The sequence below is a fragment of the Stegodyphus dumicola genome, chromosome 11 (genome assembly GCF_044657685.1).
Source record: "Stegodyphus dumicola isolate Sdum_Otavi_A_Nest chromosome 11, ASM4465768v1".
Taxonomy (NCBI): domain Eukaryota; kingdom Metazoa; phylum Arthropoda; class Arachnida; order Araneae; family Eresidae; genus Stegodyphus; species Stegodyphus dumicola.
Window position 1 is genome coordinate 22623149 of NC_140778.1, and position 22664 is coordinate 22645812.

Below are 22664 nucleotides of genomic sequence, written 5' to 3' on the forward strand. Positions count from 1 at the left end.
ATGGACTAGAGGCAAAACGGTGTTGCATTAATAAGGCATCTCTAGGAGTGACAAGTGTTATTTAAGTGTGCTTAGCAACGAATCATTATTTCAATAGAGATTAAAAACTGTCTTCAGTTAATCATTTATCTTCAGTAACATATGAGAGGATTCAGAAGTCAAACAACAAAAATCAGCGTTATACCTACAAAATTTTCACAGGACTAGTTTCGATGGTTTTACCGAACCATCATCTTCAGCTGCAAAAACCACAAAAATGCGGTTTTGTTGTTTGACTTCTGAATTAGTATTTATTCGGCGTGTTATTGTGTCTTAATATGAGAGGATGCTGAACAGGCACTGGAAGCTGTAGACACTAATATTTGTGAAAAGTGCAGCACCATGAAGGAATTGTTGGAAATGAATGAAATTTATTCCAGATATTAAAGATAGTGATACAAATAAACGATGACATTTACAAGAAAAAAAAAACGAAAGTTGGAAAGTCAGTACTTTGGGTTTCTGCCATGCTGAGCAAGAGCCTGTACACACCGTGGCATTGAATCGTATAGGTTCTGAATGTAATCCTGGGGAATGGCTTTGACTTGATGTGGAAGTTCAGTTTCAGTGTGTGCCCCACTAACTGTACGTGCGAGTCGCTGAACCGATGAAATCCTAGGCCAACGAGATAGTATACTGGTAGAGAGCGTATTGCAACCTTCAACCGGTTCCAACATTAGTGTCACGTGACTGCTGCGCGAATTCCGAAAGTCCGGAAATACTTTACATTGCTTTCTATGGGACGAAAGACTGCTGCTCTGCTTGGTCACATAAAATTTAAGTACAAATGATTATTCGCTGCAGCGCCTACGGATGTAAAGAAAGTTTCGTGAAAGGAGGACTTGTAACCTTTCATAGGTAAGTTAAAACTGCATGATTTATTATTTTATTTTCAGTATTTTTGTCATTTTACTATCTCTGTTGAACTGGTTGGAAAGTTTCAGCCATATTGTATAAGAAAATTGCCGCCGTATATGACATTTTCAGCATGTATTATTAGCATCAAAATGTATTAAATACTGTGACACAATTTACTGGAATCACCCTTTGCAAATAATTGAATTTTATATGTTTTTTCCGTGTATTCCGTTGAAATAGAATGCTGCGCCAATTGGCGTTAACCTTTTTTCGCCAAGTCGTACGCGTTTTGATTTCATAAACAATTACTGCCTGCAATGAAAAAAGAAAAATGCTATTATTAGCATTAAATTATTGAGAAAAGATTGTGCGATATGTTTACTTTGTTAAAAAAAAAAGCTGAAGATCTTGATTCATGCAACATTGAACATAAACAGTTAAACAGCATTATTTTAAAAATCAGATTACTTTTATAAAGCTCAATGCTTTCATTATTTTCTATAAAATCAATTAAAATAATCTGGATTATAATTCTGTCTCATATCAGTAATTAAGATTGCATTATTTTGTCCCAGTAATATAATCTCAAGAAAAGAGAGTGCATTATTTTGTTCCAGTAATATAATCTCAAGAAAAGAGAGGCAATCAGTGGCATAAATACATATAATACAATGTGATTTTCTTTTTCTCTTTAGGATGCAATGCATTAAAATTAAACGAGATTTTTTTACCTTCTCAAATATTATAACAGTAGTGCAATTAATTTTTTAACGTTATTCAAAATTAAAGTTTCCATCTCAATTTTTTATTATTTACTTTAGATTTTCTTCCTAAAATTATTTAACCTAAACATCTTAAACAATGGTGCAAATAATTTAAAGCGATTATTAAAAATATAGATAAAATATTCAGGAAAAAAGGGGTTAATTTATATCTAAATATAATTGTAAAAAATCGAACAACCTAATTCGAGGCCGTTGTCTGCTGACTGCTAGCAGACGGAAATAAAAAGCACTACCTGCCATATCAAAAGCGGGCCAAACTGGCGATGAACAGCCTAAGCTATCACTCCCCAAGAGCGCCAAGAGCATTAATCACGTGGTATATGTTGGAGACACCATAGCAGACGAATTCTCTGTGGGTGAGCCGTCTACCTGTTATATGAAGTCGTTGTCCTAGGCATGCTGAATGAGCAACATATTTGGGGAAGAAGTAAAACCTGTTGTACCCTAAAGAAGGCTTGTGCACGAGCATTTTTTCCATAAAATATAGTGCCCGGAATGCATCAAATAATGCATACTCTGTCATCATTATACTCCAGATTGTAGCGAGATTTGTCGGAGAAAACAACTTCTTGCCACAGAGCACGCCGGCTGTCGTCGGAGGCGTCTGTTACTCAGCGACAGGGCAATCCTGTGTAGAGGAACCCTTGCATACAGTCATGCTGCAGCAGACAGCGACAAACACTTGTAACTGTGCTCCAATATTGTACTAACATACGAGAGGATGCTCTACGATCCATCATAGCCATGCAGATCAGGTGTTTGTCTTCCTGTGCTGTTGTGTGCCCCATTGCCAGGATTTCACCTTGTTTGGTTCTCGCTGTCCATTTCTTCCAAACATGCATCACTGTTGTGGCATTGTGCTGCGTGCGGGCTGTGATTGCTTGATATGAAAGTCCACCCTCTTCCATACAGACGATGTGGCCTCGTTCAAACTTGTTGGTATGGCATCCTCCACTGTTGACGAGGCATACTGAGCGCAAATTAAATGTTCACTGCAGACAGAGGATGATAAACAGATTTGAGCACAACTTTACAGTCCTTTACAACTGCCAGTTCTCATTTCATGCATGCATAATCTCTTTGTAATTCTAATCATTTGTATGTCTTACCTCAATTTACATTTCCTTTAAGTTTGGTTCAAAGTGCATAATTCCTTCATGGTTGTGATTTTCACAAACATTAGTGTATATTAGGTAGTCCTAATTAAAAAAGCATCTTGAAATAAAAGTATGCAGTTGTCCAGATCAAACGTTTATTTTACAGAAAAATATAAACAGCTTATGCATATATGCATTGTTTTTACCGGATTCTGATCATACCTGAATAATAATTTTTCACTAAGTTGTATTTTACAATAATTCTTTCAAATCAGTAACAATTACTCATCCATTATTTTAATTAAAAGAATTTTGTATATATTTTTGTTCCTATCAACTAATGAAAGGGATGTTTATGTATTAATTTTATAAAATTCATGTGAATGTATGCAAATAAATTGTTTATAAATGTTACATAAGTTTATACCTCCTTAAACCATTTTCATGTGAAACAGAAGCCTTATTCATAACAATATAATCAAACATACCAAGGTCATACATATTAAGACCCTGAGTATATTAAGACCCTTCAGTATGAACTTGTGATGGGACTATTTGAACAATACTCATCAATGTCAAACATATTAAGACCCTGAGTTACATCAGTATGAACTTGTGATGGGAATATTTGAACAATACTCATCATGAGTTGAGGATTACTTATAATTTGTCAGTAGGCATGTATGAAAATGGGTTTTGTAATTAATATTGAATGTATAACTTTTTCTTTTCATATAAATGCAGAAGGATTTCATGTCTGCAGATAATGTATTACAAGAGGCTGTTATGTGCCAGTGGACAAGCTGATGAGAAGCTGAACTTTAATAGCTTGAATCCTGCTGAATGGACTGCCTGCATAGGCATTGTCATGATTTTTCCACGTGTAATATGAATGCAAGCCAGTTTGCCTTAAAGCATCCCTTCTTGGAAAATATCTTCTAGTGTTTCATCACAAAAATCAGTCAAAAACTGTTTCTCATGATTTGAAAAATACATATAAATGAAGTCAAATTTAGTTGATAAATTGTGCATGCTGAGTTTGTATACTATATCATATACATTTTGAATATATTTTCTGTATCTTTAATGTTGAGAATTTTGTTTTTTTAATTTAACCCTGAATAAAATGTTAAGTTCTATAAGCAAACTAAGCAGTATTGTATTTGATGTCGGAAAAATTTTTTTGAATTTTATACTTGTATATTTGTGCTTATGACTGGAATTTTAGTACAAATTATTTTGGCATGATGTGGCCTGTTCTCACTTAAAATGCATTTTGTATTTTGATTTTTTTCTTCTGTTACTTGCATTATAATAGTTTAGCCATAACAACTGTCATGATAAGATGCCAAATCAACATGTATGGGAATAACTGTATTAAATTTTGAGAAAACCTTTAGGTGTCATTTATTATGAAGGTTGAGATGACTGTTTTTATAAATTCATTCATTCTTATCTATTTAAGAATTATCATTAATAAGAATAATATATTATAATACTGAATAAAGTATACTTTTTTTTTTGAATATCTAAGCTCACTATATGCACACTCAAAGAGAGACATTTCTTTTTTGTAATTATGTGATGATAAATTACTGTTAAGTATCTTAAGTTGTTCATAAATAGTGGTCATTTTTCATAATGCAACAAACAAACCTCACATAATTAATTTAATAAAATATTATTGCAGAGACATATTTTTTAAATTGACATTAGTTTAATAGACATTAGTAACTATGGGCCAACTCCTGGGCAAATTCCTACTGTCATCTACAATATGCCCAAGCCCTTCGCGAATGACAGTTGCTTCTCAATACCCGTATTTTACAATTAAATTCACGAATCTGATCTGGCTGAGTTTCATAACAGGAGAATTAATGAAAGCAAAATACATTCATTACCTATAACCATTTTTCTCCAACTAGCTGGATGATTATGTGATTGGTGTGCATGGATGGTAATGCGAAAAGATGTGATTAGATTTCTTCTAGGTCATAACAGTTTTTAATAATGAAAAGCTCGTTCTTTTTTGTTTAAATTCTTGTTTTTTATTATTATTATTATTTTATTTTATTTTATTTTTATTTCAATGCACACTTTTTAAAAATCAAACTGAATTAGCTGGATGATCACTATGAGTTTCTTGACATATTTGAAAGTAAAATATTGCATCTACATTCATTTTGAATAAATTGTTATTACCATAGTCTGCAATCATTGAATTTGATTTTAAGATTATTTGTCCTTTTTTTGTTTGTGGAATAGGAGGCTGTATTTTTTTACGGATTTTCTGTTTATTTAGCCAATTTTCTACATAATGGCTAACATAAATTGTATTTTATGTTAGGCATTATATAGAAATTTATGTGCCCTGTTTGAAAAATTATGTATAGCTTAATTTAAGTTTGTCTCATGTGAGATGAACAATGCTGCTAATCTGGTTGAGAAATTAAGAAAGTCTGACCATTCGAAGAAATATCTTTTAGAACAGCTCACTAATTAAAACACACACATATACACACTAATTAACCGTGATCATCAAAAGTGCTGTGTTATTTAATGCTTTTTCTGATGAGCAAAATTCAAAGCATTATTTCTTTTGTTTTCTGCGTATGAAGTTTGTAGCAAAATGGAATTATAACTATTTTTTTAATTTCATTCACTGATATCACTGTATTTTATATGTCTGATAATGATCTGCTGCAAATAGATAAGACCACAGAATACTTGTGATACAATTTAGGTTTGAATTCTATCAAATGGGTTAGCTGCATCTCTGTTTCTACAGTTTTCCCTATGTTTAATATGAATACAAGTCAGTTTCATTCAAAAAGTGCTCAAAGAAGGGCATCTCTTCTTTTAAGCAGATAGCCCTCAGAACCTTTGCCATAAAAATTCAACAGCTGAGCATGTACTAAAAGATAACATAATATACAAATGTCCATTTTATAACTTTGAAATGAAGTGGTCGATTTAAATTTCACCTCTGGTGCTAATAGCAATATATGTGACTTGGGTAAACAGCCAGTTGAAATGTTCTAAGGAACAGGGTTTTTAATTTTATTTTATTTTCGTATAGCAAATTAGCTTGACTATGCATGTACGCAAGTCTAAATTATTTTCTACAAAAGATTCATATTAAAATACATACACATATGACAAAGAAATGTATGCACATAAACTAATAAAACAATTGAACATAGATGCTAATGGTTCAAGTGTCGTATAACAGGGTATGACTGCAAACCCTATAGTGGTGCTGCAAGGCCTTATCATTCGCCTAAAATACGAGGGCTATCCAGAAAGTAGATTACGTTTTGGAATAAAAAAAATAAACAAAATATAGGAAACAAATTTTATTATATACAGATGAAAGCCACACTCAAATACTACTTTTCTACATAGTCACCATACAAATTAAGGCATTTATCGTAGCGATGTACGAGCTTGGAAATTCCTTCGTCGAAAAATTCGGCCGCCTGCGCCTTCAACCACTTCGTTACCTCTTCTTGCAGCTGTGCGTCGTCATCAAAACGCTGCATAGCCAGCCACTTCTTCATTGCTGGGAATAGGTGGAAGTCGCTCGGTGCCAGGTCGGGACTGTACGGCGGATGAGGAAACAACTCCCACTTAAAAGATTCAAGAACTTTACGAGTGACATTTGCCGTGTGGGGCCGGGCGTTGTCGTGAATAAAACAAGATCTTAGAGCTCAACATTCCTCTGCGCTTGTTTTGAATTGCTCTTCTGAGTTTTTGGAGAGTTTGGCAATACCTTTGAGAGTTTATTGTAGTGCCTCTTTCCAGGAAGTCCACCAAAATTACACCTTTTCTGTTCCAAAAAACAGTCGCCATCATCTTCCTTGCCGACATTGTTTGCATGCATTTCTTGGGTTTTTGGGGAGAACTTGTGTGCCCCCACTGCATTGATTGCAATTTCGTTTCACAGTTCACATGTTTCACCCATGTTTCGTCACCAGTAACGATGCGATCGAGTAAAGAGTCACCATCCTTATGGTAAGCGTCCAAAAAGTTCAACGCTGCAGCCATTCGCTGATTTTTGTGGTCCTCTGTCAAGATTTTTGGAATCCATCTTGCACAAAACTTGTGGTAACCAAGCTTTTCGCTGATGATTTCGTGCAACAAACTTCGCGAAATTTGTGGAAAACTCAAAGAAAGTTCCGTTATTGTGAAATTTCGATTTTCACGGACTTTAGCATCGACTTTTTCGAGAAGTTCGGCGGTCACTATGCTGGGTCTCCCACTTCGATCTTCGTCGTGAACATTGGTTCGGCCATTTTGAAATCTTATGACCCACTGACGCACTCCACCTTCAGTGATAATGTTGTCCCCATACACTTCACGAAGCTGCCGATAGATTTCTATCGGTTTACAGTTTTTTGCAGTCAGAAACCTTATTACTGAGCGTACCTCGCAGCTCGCGGGATTTTCAATTAACGCAGACATTTCAAACCGTCACAGTATCTGAACGGAGCACAGCACGAACCTCTCACTAGCACGGCTAGATGCAGACTGAGCTGCGCAACGCTCTGACCCCAAGATGGCCGCGCTAGCCCCGCCCCTAGCGGACACAGACGGAAACGTAATCTACTTCCTGGATGGCCCTCGTATGTAGAATGGTCAGCACCCTTTTGTTTGGAAACAGCTCCAGAAAGACATCTCAAAAACATATAGGATTGTGAGCCAGTTGTATATGGATTATGTTGACCTAATCCACACTACAGTAGAACATGTGCCTCTGAATCATTACCATCGAAACTGCAATTTCAGAGTCACTTATGTACGCTAATCTCGATATTAAAGTACTATTTGCGATTGTGCTACTGTAGATGAGTGTAGAACACCATAGAAGGGTGATGTATAGCATTAGGTTTATTTAGGAGCCAAAAAAAATATTAGAAATGACCTAACTCGGCTTCGAAATCAGGGCTTAACCCCTTAACTGCCGCGGGCGTATATATACGCCTTGCTCAGCCGATGCGTTAACTGCCCCAGGCGTATATATACGTCCATCCAAACTGCTATCATTTGCTTTGCACTGCTACACCTAAAATTATTCGCAAAGTTAACGCATCGGCTGCGCATCTGGGCGCATCTGGGGCAGTTAACGCATCGGCTGAGCATTAACCCTTAACTGCCGCGGGCGTATATATCGTATATATACGCCCGCGGCAGTTAAGGGGTTAAAGACAGCCATCCTAAAGTTCTTCCGATTACATCATGGAAGCATGCGGCTAGAAAAAAAAATCCGTACATTCTTCTCCATTTAAAGGACAGTTGGGGAGGTGGTAACCTAATCACCACCTGCTGGTGGTGAAGAATTATCGTCTACCGCATTTTAGTTTGGGAACCACTTGGTTAGTTGGTTGAGCCTTTAGGTATTTATTTGGAAGAGGAAATATCAGCGAATTACCGCCCCAGGATTTCCATTCTGGACTTCCCGATTGCCAGCCGAACGTGCTTCTAATTAGAACGCGAAGGCAAGCGGTAAGTAAAGAGAAAATTAGTGACTTAGTATCTTATTTAATTTTGGATACACACAGTTCCCATCTGTGGCTAGGCAAATTTCCCGGTCAGTAGCATAAATCGTAACCTTCCTAGTGGACAGCGTGCTTCCGCTTCTGTAAAATATTGCGATTTAAGAATTCATCCACGATAGCTGATCAGTTCTACACTTATATAAATAATCAAAATTAAGAATGAAATGGAGAAATTAATGTAACGTTAGTACAAACAAGAAGATGCAACAAAAAGATCAATTAGGAGATCACTTACGGTCCGGTTTGTACAGCATGTACATATACGGAACATGACATGTGTGGGGCGCAAGAGAGGATATAAAGCATGATAGTGGTATATTCTCAAAACATGGACGGAAGCTACTGCACGGTACATTCGGTTTTAACAACATCGATTTGTAATCTCAGTGTGACAGTTTTACAGACAATATCTGGACGACTTTGTCTGGAAGTTTGAAAGAAGGCCAAAGTGCGACTATACACATCATGTCAGCAGTTTGGATCACATTTCGAACAAAGGGTGCAGCTATCTGAAGGTTTAGTAATGCTCGTTGCCAAATTAGACTTTTATATGCCCTAAGCACTTCAAAGATTTTAGTGCCTCCACATAAATCTATAGTATAACGTTTCTTTCTCATCATTCCCTCTTTCTCGGCCTTGGCTTAACTGCACTATGTATTCCTTTCTAAAATCTGTAGTGAGAATTTTATTTTTGTGGTGCCTTTGCACTCTTTCTTTGAACCTTTAAGCACCTTTTTGTAACGCCGCCTTTATCTGATGCCCTAAGCACGTGCTTACTTTCCTTAATGGGTAATCCAACTCTGATAGTGGTTTTCCACAAACAACCACGGCATGCTATGAAGAACTGATACAGATGATGAGTTGGGTTCAGTTTATTTAGTTATGGCAAAGCATTCGAAGGCTACCTGTCTAAGGGAATGGGTGCCTTCGTGAAAGACTTTCTAAGGGAAATTGGACTGTATATAGGTTACACATATGGAAACCATGAAAACGCTTAGTTAGCAGCCAATCTGCTTGTCGGCATTCGAACCCCGGCCCAAGTTCATCGGCTTTACCCCTCGGCCACTGGAGAGCCGTCTTTACATGATGGGAGACTAATGATTATACTAATGATCCCCATTAGCTGGTGGTGGTGACAGTGGGTGAAATCCTAAGATGCATGCAGTCTATTACTGGACATCCAATATGGTTAAATTAAAGGTGGGAGTATGTTAAATGTTCATCTAAAGTGTCTTTCTCCCGCTTTAGGGCGCCAGAGGTTCCATTAGTGAGAGAAATTAAAACTTTGTTTTTTTATTATTATTCTTCTTTTTTGTAAATTTTAGATAGTTTGGTTTCGAATCCGTGTGGTGGACGGATAAAATGTTTCGTACAGCCGTAAGAGAAAAAGAGAGGTTGTACAAGAAAATGTATTTAAATATTAATTTTTTCCTTTTGAATGTTTTATGTAAATAAAATGTGATGTCAAGAAATAGAATTGTGGTTTTTCTGTAAAGAAGATTGCCAGTTGAAACATCACGTCAGATTCAACGATGCATCAGAAAAGGTAAATGAATTTAGTTCCTGTTTTTTAATCAGTTATATAAATAGAACCTGCATACGTCAGTGGATTCTGACTACTTCGATCAACATTAGTTGATTAATTACATAATAAAAAGGTTAATTTTTATTGTTTACTTAAAACGTCCAAAAGAAGTCATATACTTAAAATTTATATGCATAAATTGATTCACATATTTGCATTAAACTGAATATTTTTAAATACATTATCTTAGATTAATAATGTACTTATGTAAAATTTACAAATATTTTACTCTATATACATACAAATATATTGCATTATTTCAGACTTCCATATTTAGATATTTGGATAAAAAAAAGCCAAGCAGATTTTTAGATGTCACATCTATAAATAGTATAAAGCAAAAATTCTACAGGGAAAAAGAGAGAAAAAAAAAGGGGGACATTCCAAGTACAGTTCTTATACTAGAAATTAGGTGCTTTGATCCTATAAGTTCTTTTGGTAAAGCTTACGTTAATGACAAGACATAATGCTGCCATTTATTTCTCAAATAGAATATATAAATATGCCATCTATTACTTGAATATAATATATAAATATATATAAATTAATGTATAAATATGCATGAATATAATACATAATTATTTTTAGGAAAATATTTTTTTAGAAAATATTCATAACATTATAATTTTTCTAACAAAAATAATCATCTCTTATCATACTTCAATACCATAAAATATATATAGAATTATCTTTATTATAATTTTGTACATATCCCCCTCCTTCTTTTCAATATTAAATATAAGAGAGTCAATCGTATTTTTAATAAATCATCAGCTACACTAGCAAAAGCTCAAAATTATTCACGTCTTTATATTTAAATTTGATGTCTAAGAGTTTTAAACAAACTCACACACAACAGTTTGCTGTAGAAACCAAAATTATGATAAAAAATTTCTAAACTTTTTTTAAGGATTAGTTCCTTTTTTTTTTTTTCCAGCAAGATTTTTTTCGAGACCGGATTCAAAAATGTATGTATGTATGCATGTGTATCTGTATGTATGTGCGTACAGGTGTGTGCACACACACAAACGTATGCACAAACTATGAATGAAATTCTACATACAAATGTATGTACACACATATACATATGCTACATGAACACCTACATCCGTACATACAAGCATATGCAAATATATTTCTGAATTAATCTCCTGAACACACTCTTTATGTATATAAATGCTTCTGTATGCAATTTTATAGAAATATTTAGCTACGCATGACAGAAAATTTACACAAGGTTTTAAGATGATTTTTCAATTCCGTTTCATAAGAATGTGATTTTACTGCTTGCATGCATGATTTATCTAAATCTGCTGATAAGAATTTCAAGAAATTCTGATTATTTGTGTAAACTCCGTATCTGTATTAAATTATTTGTGTAATTCAAGATTATTTGTGTAAATTCCGTATCTGTATCAAATGGTCAAATATCAGCAATTTAAAACAAGAATAATATTCAGATATATTTAAAGTTTTTTATTTTATATAAAGTTTTAGATATCTATCAAAGAATGATAGTAATTAGTCATCAAACGAAATAATAAATAACTTTTTCTTGACATTCTAGCACTAGACTAGCAATTCATCATAATCAACACAAATGTAAACAAACATCTCTTCACGACTGGTCGGAATGCGCAGAAATCATGAAAGTGTCTCTGCGCAACTAGTCGGACGTTTAGCATTTTTACCATGTTTGAGCTAACCGTCCGACGTCGTACGGGTAGACACAGCCTCTTGTTATATGCAAAATTTAAAAATGATTAATCTGTAGTAGTCAGAAATTATACATTTCTTTTTAATTAAAATATTTTTATTTAGAAAGAAATCATGAAATTTCAAGTTATCCCATTTTTCTTTTTCATATATAACCGTCAGCTACTTGATTCTGATTTTAATTCCTGCTTGCATCTAGATATACACTAGTCTTATTAGAATCACCTATTCCAATTTAAAGGTAATTTAGAGCACATGTTTTACTTTTAAATTATTTATATAGTACGAAGTTAGCAGGTAGCTTCAGAACATAAACTATTTCAGCGCAAAATTTTCATCGTATTAATATCAGTTGTCCTGTGCAACAAAATAGTTTAAGGCCACTATTTACAGTAGACGCTCGTTTTTACGAACTCGTAGGGACTACGAAAACAGTTCGTTAAATCGAGAGTTCGTAATTTAGAAAGGCATCGGAAATTGTTTGTTGAAACAAAATAATCTCTTATCTTTGTCTGTTTTAAAACAACAGATTGTACAATGCAAGACTCCATCTTCTCTATATTTGTTAGCATTTCACAATTATCACTGGCCTCAAAAAATCGTCTCTAAGTTCTGACAAGTATTCAGTAGCTTGTTTTAAACTTGTTGTCTTGGTGTTACTTCATTTTCTTCTTCTTCTTCTTCTAGATCTGAAAGTCTCTCATTCTCGTTGATTATGCTGCTAATAATATCGTGATCCGATATTTCCTCCGTGCAGATGACATTAGAATCCACATTTAAAAAATCCTCGAATGAAAGTTCTGGCAACTGTGGATTTCTACGGCGAAGTTCATGCATGAGAACCTCATCTTCGTCGTGAGATTTATTGTCATGGATTTCTTTAGTTACGTCTGTTTCTTTAATAAAACCTGCATGTCGAAAGGCTTTAGAAATTGTTTCATCTAAAACATCATTCCATGCACTGATTGATAAATGCATTGCACCAAGAATATCAGTCTGATAAGGTTGTTCCCTTTCCAAGCCAAGGATTACTCTTTGCAAGAGCACTGTCTTATATTTTCGCTTGAAACTACTGATTATCCTCTGATCCATTGGCTGTAAAACTGCAGTTGCATTTGGTGGGAGATATTCCACACGGATTGCCTGAAGTGACTTCCATGTGTGCAGTACAATTGTCCACGATTAGGAGAACTTTGCGCTTCTCTGCTGAAAAACAGTTATCTAAATCTCTCAACCATTTTTCGTAGATGTTGCCAGTCATCCAGGCCTTATTATTAGCATAATATGCAGCAGGAATCTTCTGAACATTTTTTAAACACCTTGGTTTCAGATATTTTCCAATAAAGAGCAGAGGCAATTTTTGTGACCCAGTCATGTTGCCTGCAATCAAAACTGTAAGTCTCTCTTTAGCTTTATTACCTCCAACACATTTATCTCCTTTGTAAGCTAATGTTCTTTCTGGCAAAATCTTAAAAAACAAAGCCGTTTCGTCCGCATTAAAAACGTCATCTGCAGCGTATTCAGAAAGAAGCAATTTCAACTTTTCTTCTTTCCATTCATTTGCTGATGACGTGTCTACTGCTGCACTTTCACCACACACTTTCCGGAAACTCAAACCATTCCGAAATTTAAATTTCTGTAACCAACCATCCGATGCTTTAAAATCTTTGATGTTTAATTTGGAAGCAAAAAAGTGTGCTTGTTCTTTAAGTACATTTCCATCAATTGGAATGTTTAAGCTTCTCATCTTTCGAAACCAAACAAGCAAAGCCCTTTCCAAATTTGGGTGTTTTGATTCTCGAAAATATTTTCGAGAGGAGGGTCCACATTCATCGTTTCCGTTTTTAGCTCCAAAGATCTTCTCTCTTGCCTTTAAAATCGTCGATAAACTATTTTTAGGAATTCCATATTTCTGAACAATTTGAGTCTTACTTTTTTTCGTCAACTTCTTTTAAAATCTTCTTCTTTATTTCAACCGCTAAACAAATTCGTTTCTTCATTTGCGACATAGCTCTAAGAATCTTACTTAACAAAAACTGGCCCAATCTCCCTCTCTACTAACGAGACTTCACTGATTGAGTTGTCCAGATCAAATGACTATGACATTACAAAAAGCAACAACTCTCTTTTAGAAGCAACCAAAACCCCTTTAACACGAATGGTCTCACCCCCCACCCAACAACATCAGGCCGATGCTCTTCTGAGAGCCTCCTACAACAAACAACACCATAAATTTGTCCTAATTCCCCCTCTTCTCCGCCCCCTCCTTCCTTACTGTACTTCTTTGAATGTTTCGCACTTTCTGCCTCAAAATAGTTGGAGATTTTATTTGACCTTCACACTTCGTCCCAATGAAACACGCAGAAGTATGAAAACTGAGTTCGCAAAAAAGAAATTTTCCTGATTTGTAGTTCGTAAATAAGAGCGCAAAATTACATTACATCTATGGGAGTGTATTCGGGACCATTCGCTAGTTCGTCAAATCGAGAGTGTTCGTAAAAAAGAGGTTCGTAAAAACAAACGTCTACTGTAATATGTAATTAAGAAATTATAAAATTATGATCTAAAATTTGTTAATACATAAGAGAAAAAGTATTTTTAAAAGAGATATGGTTTTAGGTACAGAAGATTAGGTCGTTAATATAAAATACTTTTTTAGGAACTATTAAAAAATAAAATTTTAAATAATTCAGATTTAGAGCTCTGAAGAGTAAACGCAGCACTACAAATATTCAATATAACACCAAGTATTTCAATATCACGGACAGCATACAATAATGACATTAATATTATATACAATAATGACATACGACATTAGTCACAATGAATATTATATAAAATTTTAAGCCTGTTAGTGATGAATACCAAGTATTTCAATATCACCTACAGCATATAATAATAACATGTATGACATTAATTCACAATGAATCATATACTCCCTCTGTCCCAAATTACTTGCTACATTCCAGAACTGATTATTGATACCGAGGATTTTATGATTTTGTTTGCACATTTTCCAGAAATTTCAGGGTGTTACGTTATCAATCAAGAACAACTTTAGTTACCACGCACTTTCCTCCTTAAATCAGTACCAAATTAGTTTCAAAAATCCAGCTTTCGCACACCCTTAAGCCACGCCCGTTTTGTAAGGACTCTTCCATCAGTAATCGCTTAAAATCTTCAAGCTAATTAAATATAAATTCAATGATCTGTCTTGTTTATACGAGTCAGTTTGCCTCAGAAATTCTGCCATGAAGGCAACCCTCACTTTAGGCAGACAGCCCTCGACCTTCACCTTAATCACATAACCACGATATTTCTGAAATACGGGCGATATAGTCCTTACTAAATGGGGCGTGGCTTAAGAGCCTGCGAACCGTCTAAATTTGCGTCAATAAAATTGTCCCAAAATAAGTGCTACTTTTGTGGAAATTAAAAACTGAGAATGAAAACCTAGTATGCAGCGTCACATTCCTTGTAGTACACCTTATAATTTTACTGATGTCCATCTACTAAACTGCATCGAAAGTTATTTATGACTCCACCTACTTGGGAATGTAGCACCTAATTTGGGACAAAACTTTCGACCTAAAGTGTAGCAACTAGTTTGGGAGGGAGAGAATATAAAATTTTAAGACTGCTAGTGTTGAATACCAAGTATTTCAATATCAATGATAGCATATTTTAAAAAATAAAGCCATATTCCCTAAAACAAAAAGTAGGTACTATTCGGTTTCGAGGGTCGTAAACAATCGCCAAACTATTGTTGATGCCAATGCTGCCAAAAATAATTGCAGAAAGAAAGGAAGTATAATAGTAAATAACTCTCTAAGATTGATGTTTTAATTTAGATGAAAGGTTAATTTCATATAATACTTCTTTATTATTATATTTTATATGAAAAAGGCTAAACATGACTGAATGGAAGCATAAGAGTAAATAACTATTTCAGATCATTATTATAATTTATATAAAAATTGCTAAACATAACTGAATGGATGCCTGCATCGCTATTTCGCTACTGACTTATCGCTAAAGCATAATTTCATTTCGTTGGTTGTTCAAACGTAATTTTCTATAATGAATGATCCTTTTTCTTTGAAAATATTCTGGATAAAGTGTAGAATCGCTCACTTATTTGTTTGCCGCTTTTTACAAGAGTAAAAACAATTGAATTTTTGTCAATCTTCTTTTACTTTTTAGGTGAAAATAGGTCGATGTATACATAGATAAAGCCATGGGTGTGCGCAGTGCCATTTTTGTGCAATTCTGGGATTTTTTTTTAAGTGAAAATAGGTCGATGTGCACATGGATACGGAGTATGTGCAATTCTTAAAAACGCGTCAAACAGTGGGTGATTCTGCACTTTACCCAAAATTCAATTGCCGACTTTTCGTCATGGGCAATTCCCAAATTGTTAAATGCATAGGGTATTAAAAAAGGATTTAAAAATCAAACTATTATTTCAATGGCGTCTTAAGAAATATAGAACTACATAAACTTACGCAATCTGAAATCAGCGGGTATGCTAGATTTGGCGCGCTGTTAAATGGGCACCTTTGCTAAATTTGGCGCTTTTGCGCATACATTTTCGCTGCAAATTTTTACGGTCCTCAAAACGGAATAGTACCAATGGATTCGACATGAATTTCTATTACTTCAAGTGCAACCATAAATCACTCAACCAGGTAGACACAAATTCAGGCACAGCATATTGATACATCACACTAATTAAAATGAGATATGCGCTTTAAAATTTTGAAGCTGGGACAGACAGCATTCCACTGTTTCTGGATCGAAGATAACAAATACGAGAGCTAAAAAGTAATAAATTTCGTAAAAAAGTTAACGCAATTAGCAGCATTTCTTATAAAATATATTCTTATTGGATTCATTCTTAAATTTTAATTGCATTAAATTCATATATATATATGTGTGTGATATACCAGCTTTAGTTGTAGCTTAAATTATCAGACGATAAGTTTAAAAAAAAAGGATCCATTTATTATTATTCAGGAGAAATATCAGTTACAAAAATCAGATATCTGGAGTAAATAAAAAGAATTACTAATAACTTTTTGTATGAAGTTTACTGCATCGTGATATTTAAGAAAAAGCCCCCGATATTCTATTGCGAGTCCTTTTATAGCCTCTGGAAAGGCGGAGCTTCCAAGAAATGACGTCAGCCAATCCAGTTCGCTTTAAATATTCCCAGAACATTCTATAACTGTACGTGTAGAAGAGGCGGGAAAAACAACTTGACTACGGGGCTATGGATTTAATTCCACGTACTTTCAAATAAGAGAACGTCGCCATTAAAAATGAAAAGAACATACAGTTAGAATTTTAAGTTATTCTTGACTATGGAATTTTATTATTACATACATATATATATATATATTAAAATATCATTTATGCAGAAAACAGAGATTATCTCCAGTCTGATAAAAAAATATTTTTATTTCAGGAAGACGAAAAAATGATATGAAGCTGAACGCACATATTAAGAAGCTTGTTTAAGCAAAAAAACTGAGCGAAACATATCAAAAGAATTTTAAAGCTTTTAAATTTTACATGATGATGGCTTTTTTTTAAGAAATTGTGTATTATGTTTTTCTATTAAATCCGTGTTACATGAAACTGATGGAAATGCTATCCGTTCTACAGTTCTATGCTGCGAATAATTATTTAAATAGAATCGTAAACATTTTTTAAAAGGAAGAAAACTTTGCAGAATAACACGTAACAATATACCATCCTATGTTACTATTAGTTACAGCAGCACGTTTTAATAAAATGCCCTTTTTGTTAATAACGAGCCATATTACAAATAGAGAACATATAGCAAAAGTGTAACAGAATGCGAGCGCCACCTAGTGATGAATTTCACGAAAGCCACTGAAAACTGGGATCCGGAATTTCGTTCAGTCTGGCAGGCCTTGAGTATAAGTTGGCCTTGATGATTATTGAGATATCATCTGTAGCCAATATATGGGGAAGCAGCGTACCACCTTGAGTCTTCAGTTTTACAGTTCTCACCTTGCCATCTTTCCCAGGAATTAGTCGAATGACCTTAGATAAAGGCCAATGCATTCATTTTTGGATTTCATCTCCTATTAGCACTATTTCACCCAGCCGTAGCTCTGACGATGGATCCTTCTTCTTTTGGACCAGAAAGCCTAAATATTCTTTCCTAAATCTATGCCTTAAATCATTAAGCAGCTTTTGGCGATGTCTAGCCCGTTTCCGAAGACCTTTCGAATCGCAGAAATCAACATCGGGAACACCTAAGCTACGATTCTCGATGAGAAACATGGCTGGGGAAAGTGGGATTAAATTATCCGAATTTTCGGGCAGATAGGTAAGAGGTGTAGATTTAATTATTGACTCGCAGTCGCACAATACTGTGTACAACTCCTCTGGTGTAAGAACTGCGTTACCGAGTGTCCTTCTCAACAGTTCCTTTACTACAAGAACTAACGTCTCCCACCAGCCTCTTGAAAGCATTATCTGCCGGGTTTAAATAACTTGGTACATGGCGCCAACACTGAGAAGGAATCAAACTGTTTATTTCTTTTACTCTATTCGCACCGAACACTGACCAATCACCACGGTTCTTAATCCACCAGAGTGCTACCATAGAATCACTCCATGCAATAATTTTCAAATCTGGCAAATGAAAGGCAGCGTATACTGAATGTACCAGTCTCGCGCCAATGCAACAGGCCATCAATTCTAACCGGGGTATTGTCAGAGATTTTAGCGGCGCTAGCCTGGATTTGACTCTGATCAATCGAATTTTGACTCCCATAGGCGTTACAAGTTCTAATGTATACACATGCACCATAGGAGCTCTTGTATGCATCAACGAATAGATGTAACTTTGAATTCTCATTTATCTCTACATATCGTGGAATACTGATTTTCTCAAGATATTTAATTTCATCCTGCCACTTCTGAAAAGTTTTTTGAATGTTATCTGGCAAAGGGTCCTCCCATTTTAATTTCATAGTCCAATCTTCCTGTAATAGTAACTTAGGTAACAATGTAGTTGGACTCAAAATATCCTGCGGATCAAAATTTTTATGTACCATAGCCAAAATATTACGTTTACTTATATCATTATCCATTGAATAATTAAGAATACATTTTAATGTATCGTTATCCAAATCCCATAAGATTCCAAGAAGACAAGTTATACATGAACTACGGGAAATACAATGACCTGGAACATTACTTTCCCAACTCCGTAGGTCAAAACATCCTCGAGCCATTACTTCTGTCACCTTAAGTATAAAATTTTCTTGCTGTTTAATATCGTGAACCCCGGTGACACAATTGTCAACACAAAACGAATGCTTTAATTTTTGGGTCACATCGTCAAACTCGGCAGGGGAATTATCCAAGAAATGATCTATTGATGGAAAGAGTTGGAACGGAGACGAACAAACGCCGAACACCACTCTGCAGTGTCTGTAAATCATAGGTTCTTCGAGAGTTGGAAGAAAAAAACCTCAAATAATTTTTATGTCCTGGGATAATACTCAGCTGAAGAAACTTTCTCTATATCCGATGATAAACCAAAGGAATACAATCTAAACCTGTCAATTATATTAGGTATGAGTTCAGTTAAATTCGGCTCTCTATTTAAACAATCATTTAGGGACGGTTGATTTCTCTCTCGGGCTGAAGAGTCGACACCGGCCTTACCTTCATTGTCTGGCTAGTATGCTTTATAACAGGTCTATGGGCAAATAATAACTCAAATTATCAATTTCAGTTACCTTTTTTTAGGTCTTCCCATTTCTTAAAAAGTACCTTATAGTTATCTAACTGATTTTCCTCGTTAACACATTCTTTGAAGCCATAGACTTATTGTTAGGTAACAGAATTTCAGATTTAAAGGGTAGTGGCAATTCATATCGACCATCAGGAAGAACATTTAAATTCTCTTTAAATTGCTTAACGGTGTCAGAGTGAGCAAGTTTACGTTTAACATTTTCTGTTGGGTCTATTATGCCAATGGCATCTAAATTCCAGAGTTCAGTTACGCTAAGATTAGCACAATGCAACGAAACTACATTATTGCACAAATTATTTTCTAGTAATGCTGGAATAGTAGCTGAAGTAGGTTCTTTAGATAAGCTGTTCACTTTATCAATCATAGTGTATCCGAATTTAGTCTCAACTACAGTTACACCCGAGTTCAGTTTCAGAGAGCTGCCAGTAATAATGTTCCCAATGGCATCTGCTCCTAAAAGCAACTCAATGTAATATACTTTAGCTTTCAAGTCAGGCAAGGCAATATTTCTTTCTTTTAATTCTTTCACGGTATTGTGATCAACTACTTTTGGAACACATCCACATAATTTTGTTTTGAGATAGTACTTCAAAGTTATGGTCGTAAGTGCCCTCAAATTATCTTAAATTAACATCAAACACTAAATGGGAATTAGGACTTATCTCTCTCCCCTCAAACAAACCGTTTATAATGGTTTGTTTCGATTTAGGACGCAGTTGCAAAAACGCGATCACCCTTTCTGAGAGCGCCACTGTCCGAAATCGTACGAACAGTAAGTTGTCTACCTTCGAATACTATTTTTAAAACAAGTGTTTGCAATACACATTTTCATTAAATTTGACTGATTAGACAATGCAGTACTTGAAATTACAGTACTGTCAGTTTCATTTCACTTTACAGGTTCTCCATTTGAGCACACAATGGGATAGTGAAATTCATCACAAGTTAAACATTTTACTTTACTTTTGCATGCGCATGAACTATGTCCACCTCGTAGGCAGCGAAAACAGGTGCGCTTTTGCATCTAAAGTTTTCGTTTATCTTCTAAAGACATTTTGCGAGCAGAAAAACATTCCCCAGAATTGTGGGATTTTTCACAAATAATACAACGTAAATTTCGCCTACCTGTATTGTCTTGAACATTTACCACAGTAGCAGCTGTAGAGCAACCCGGAACATTAGCATGTGGACGCAAATGTGCAGAACGTGAAGCTCCCAACCCAGTACAAGCAAGCTTAATCATTTCCTCCCTTTGCACTTCGTTTCGAAGAAAGCACAAAAGTTTATCTAAAGAGCGCGCACTATCTTGCTGGGACGCAGTATCTTCCATCGAGCGGCTTCTTTCCCACGCACGAAGAACAGTCTCTGGTACACAGGACTCAACAAGTGGCTCTAAAAATTCTGGAAATTTTTCCTTAGTTCTACCGAGGCTTTCAAGTGCCATAAGCTTGCTCTCAAGTAAATCATAAAGTTCAGCTAAATCTCCTTTAATCCGTCCAGCAGCATTTTTCATTACTATGGAAAGTAGATCCCGTACATAAATCCGAACCAAAAGTTCATCTCTTCTGAAGCGTTCTTTAAGTTGTGCAATCACCTTTGAATAGTTTTCTTTAGTTGGCGGAAAATTTGTTACCAGTCTTGATGCTTTAGAATCTGCCACCACACATTGTAACAGATATTGAAATTTGTCTACATCCACAATAGAATCATCTTTGTGAATTTTTTAAAACTGGGACCAAAAGGCAAGAAAGTCTTTCCGTTCTCCACTAAATTTACTCAATTCAAGTTTCGGAAGCTTGAATTTTCTTTTTTGCTTGGTAGTTGTTCCTTCCGTAATCGAATTCCTTTCTTTGCATTTTCTAACAGCGAACAAACCAAGCAGAACTTGTCTCGGTATTCTTCTGCTTTCAAAAAATCCTCCGAATATTCGTCTTGAAGGGTAGCAACAAATTCGAAACTTCTTGAGTTGTTTCCAAATGCGTGAATTTGTCCTGAATCTGTTTAAACAACGTACTGGCTTCGTCACTTTTTAAACTTTTGTTTCCGTTCTTCGGTGCTATATCGTTGCAGCATACCGTAAATGCTGTTCTCAGAAACTTTCGCTTTGCCTTCAAAAGTTTTATATCCATACTTCATCAGAAATATAAAGTAGCAGACGCCAAATTTACTATCTTGCATCTCTCACGGCTACAACGTGCAAGTTTCAAATTTAGTAATCACAGCAGGGATTATTAATATAAAGATTTTCATATGGATATCTCACACAAGTGGAAAACGTTACATTACTCTATCAAGTGCATACATATGCTGAGTGAAAAGGGAATTTCCCCGCTTAGTTCGCAGTTAAAGAAAAAATAAGAATAATAAAATATAGTCCAATCAAATGTGGTGCTTCTTCTGTCGACTTCGCGCAGCCGTTACATAATCGTCTGTCTGCAGCATCCGACTACAACAATTACAATTAAAATACAGTGTCTCAAAAAAGTGATGGGACACTTGTGCTTTACAAAAGGAAACTGCAATAAAATAAATTAAAAAAACATGTAAAATTTTTTGTGGGTGTGTTTCATACTTAAATTTAGTAACAATTATTACATATACATACATTTTCTCAAAATATTAAAATTTTAATAAAAATACAGTTGTTTAGAACGGAGCAGAAAATGGCTCATTTAAGTGATGGGACACTTACTTTTCCATCAAATATTTATCCAAAAATTTTACTTTTTAAAAGGTTTTCATATTTTGTTGGATTTCCTTTTACTTTTAAAACATGAATTAATTTTCTTGGGATGGATTCGACTAATTTTTTTGTGATTTCTGGAGTGATTTTACCCCATTCTTCTTGAAGCACTGATTTTAGTTGTTGTTTTGAAGAAATGGTGTGTTTGCGAATCTTGATTCCAATTCTTGCCAAATATTCTCTATGGGATTTAATTGTGGAGATTGTGGGAGTGTTTTTATTATTTCAGGACAGTTATACAGCAGCCAGAGTCTAACGTTCAAAGCACTGTGCTTGGGGTCATTGTCCTGGTAGAATTTAAAATCGTTATGAAGGTTCAATTTTCGTGCTGAAGATTTCAAATTTTGATTTAAAATGTCAGTATACTTGTACTGATCCATTATACTGTCAATAAAAACAAGATTACCAACTCCAGCGGACGACATACACCCCCATACCATAACTCCTCCTCCACCATATTTTACTGTTGGCACCAAGATCTG

The 22664-nt window shown here is 35.0% G+C and overlaps 2 protein-coding genes across 2 annotated transcripts in view; both read right to left on the minus strand.

The window, feature by feature from the left end:
* The window catches only part of LOC146993844 (uncharacterized), a 222568-nt gene that overhangs the window by 102964 nt on the left and 96940 nt on the right, over positions 1-22664 (minus strand). The window lies entirely within an intron of this gene.
* The window catches only part of LOC146993845 (uncharacterized), an 85425-nt gene that overhangs the window by 45755 nt on the left and 17006 nt on the right, over positions 1-22664 (minus strand). The window contains exons 3-6 of the mRNA XM_085826254.1: positions 12712-13527; positions 12299-12599; positions 7389-7515; positions 2394-2652 (exon numbers count right to left, since the gene is read on the minus strand). Coding sequence (XP_085682380.1) covers positions 2394-2652; positions 7389-7515; positions 12299-12599; positions 12712-13527 — 1503 coding nt within the window. The remainder of the gene's footprint in view (positions 1-2393; positions 2653-7388; positions 7516-12298; positions 12600-12711; positions 13528-22664) is intronic.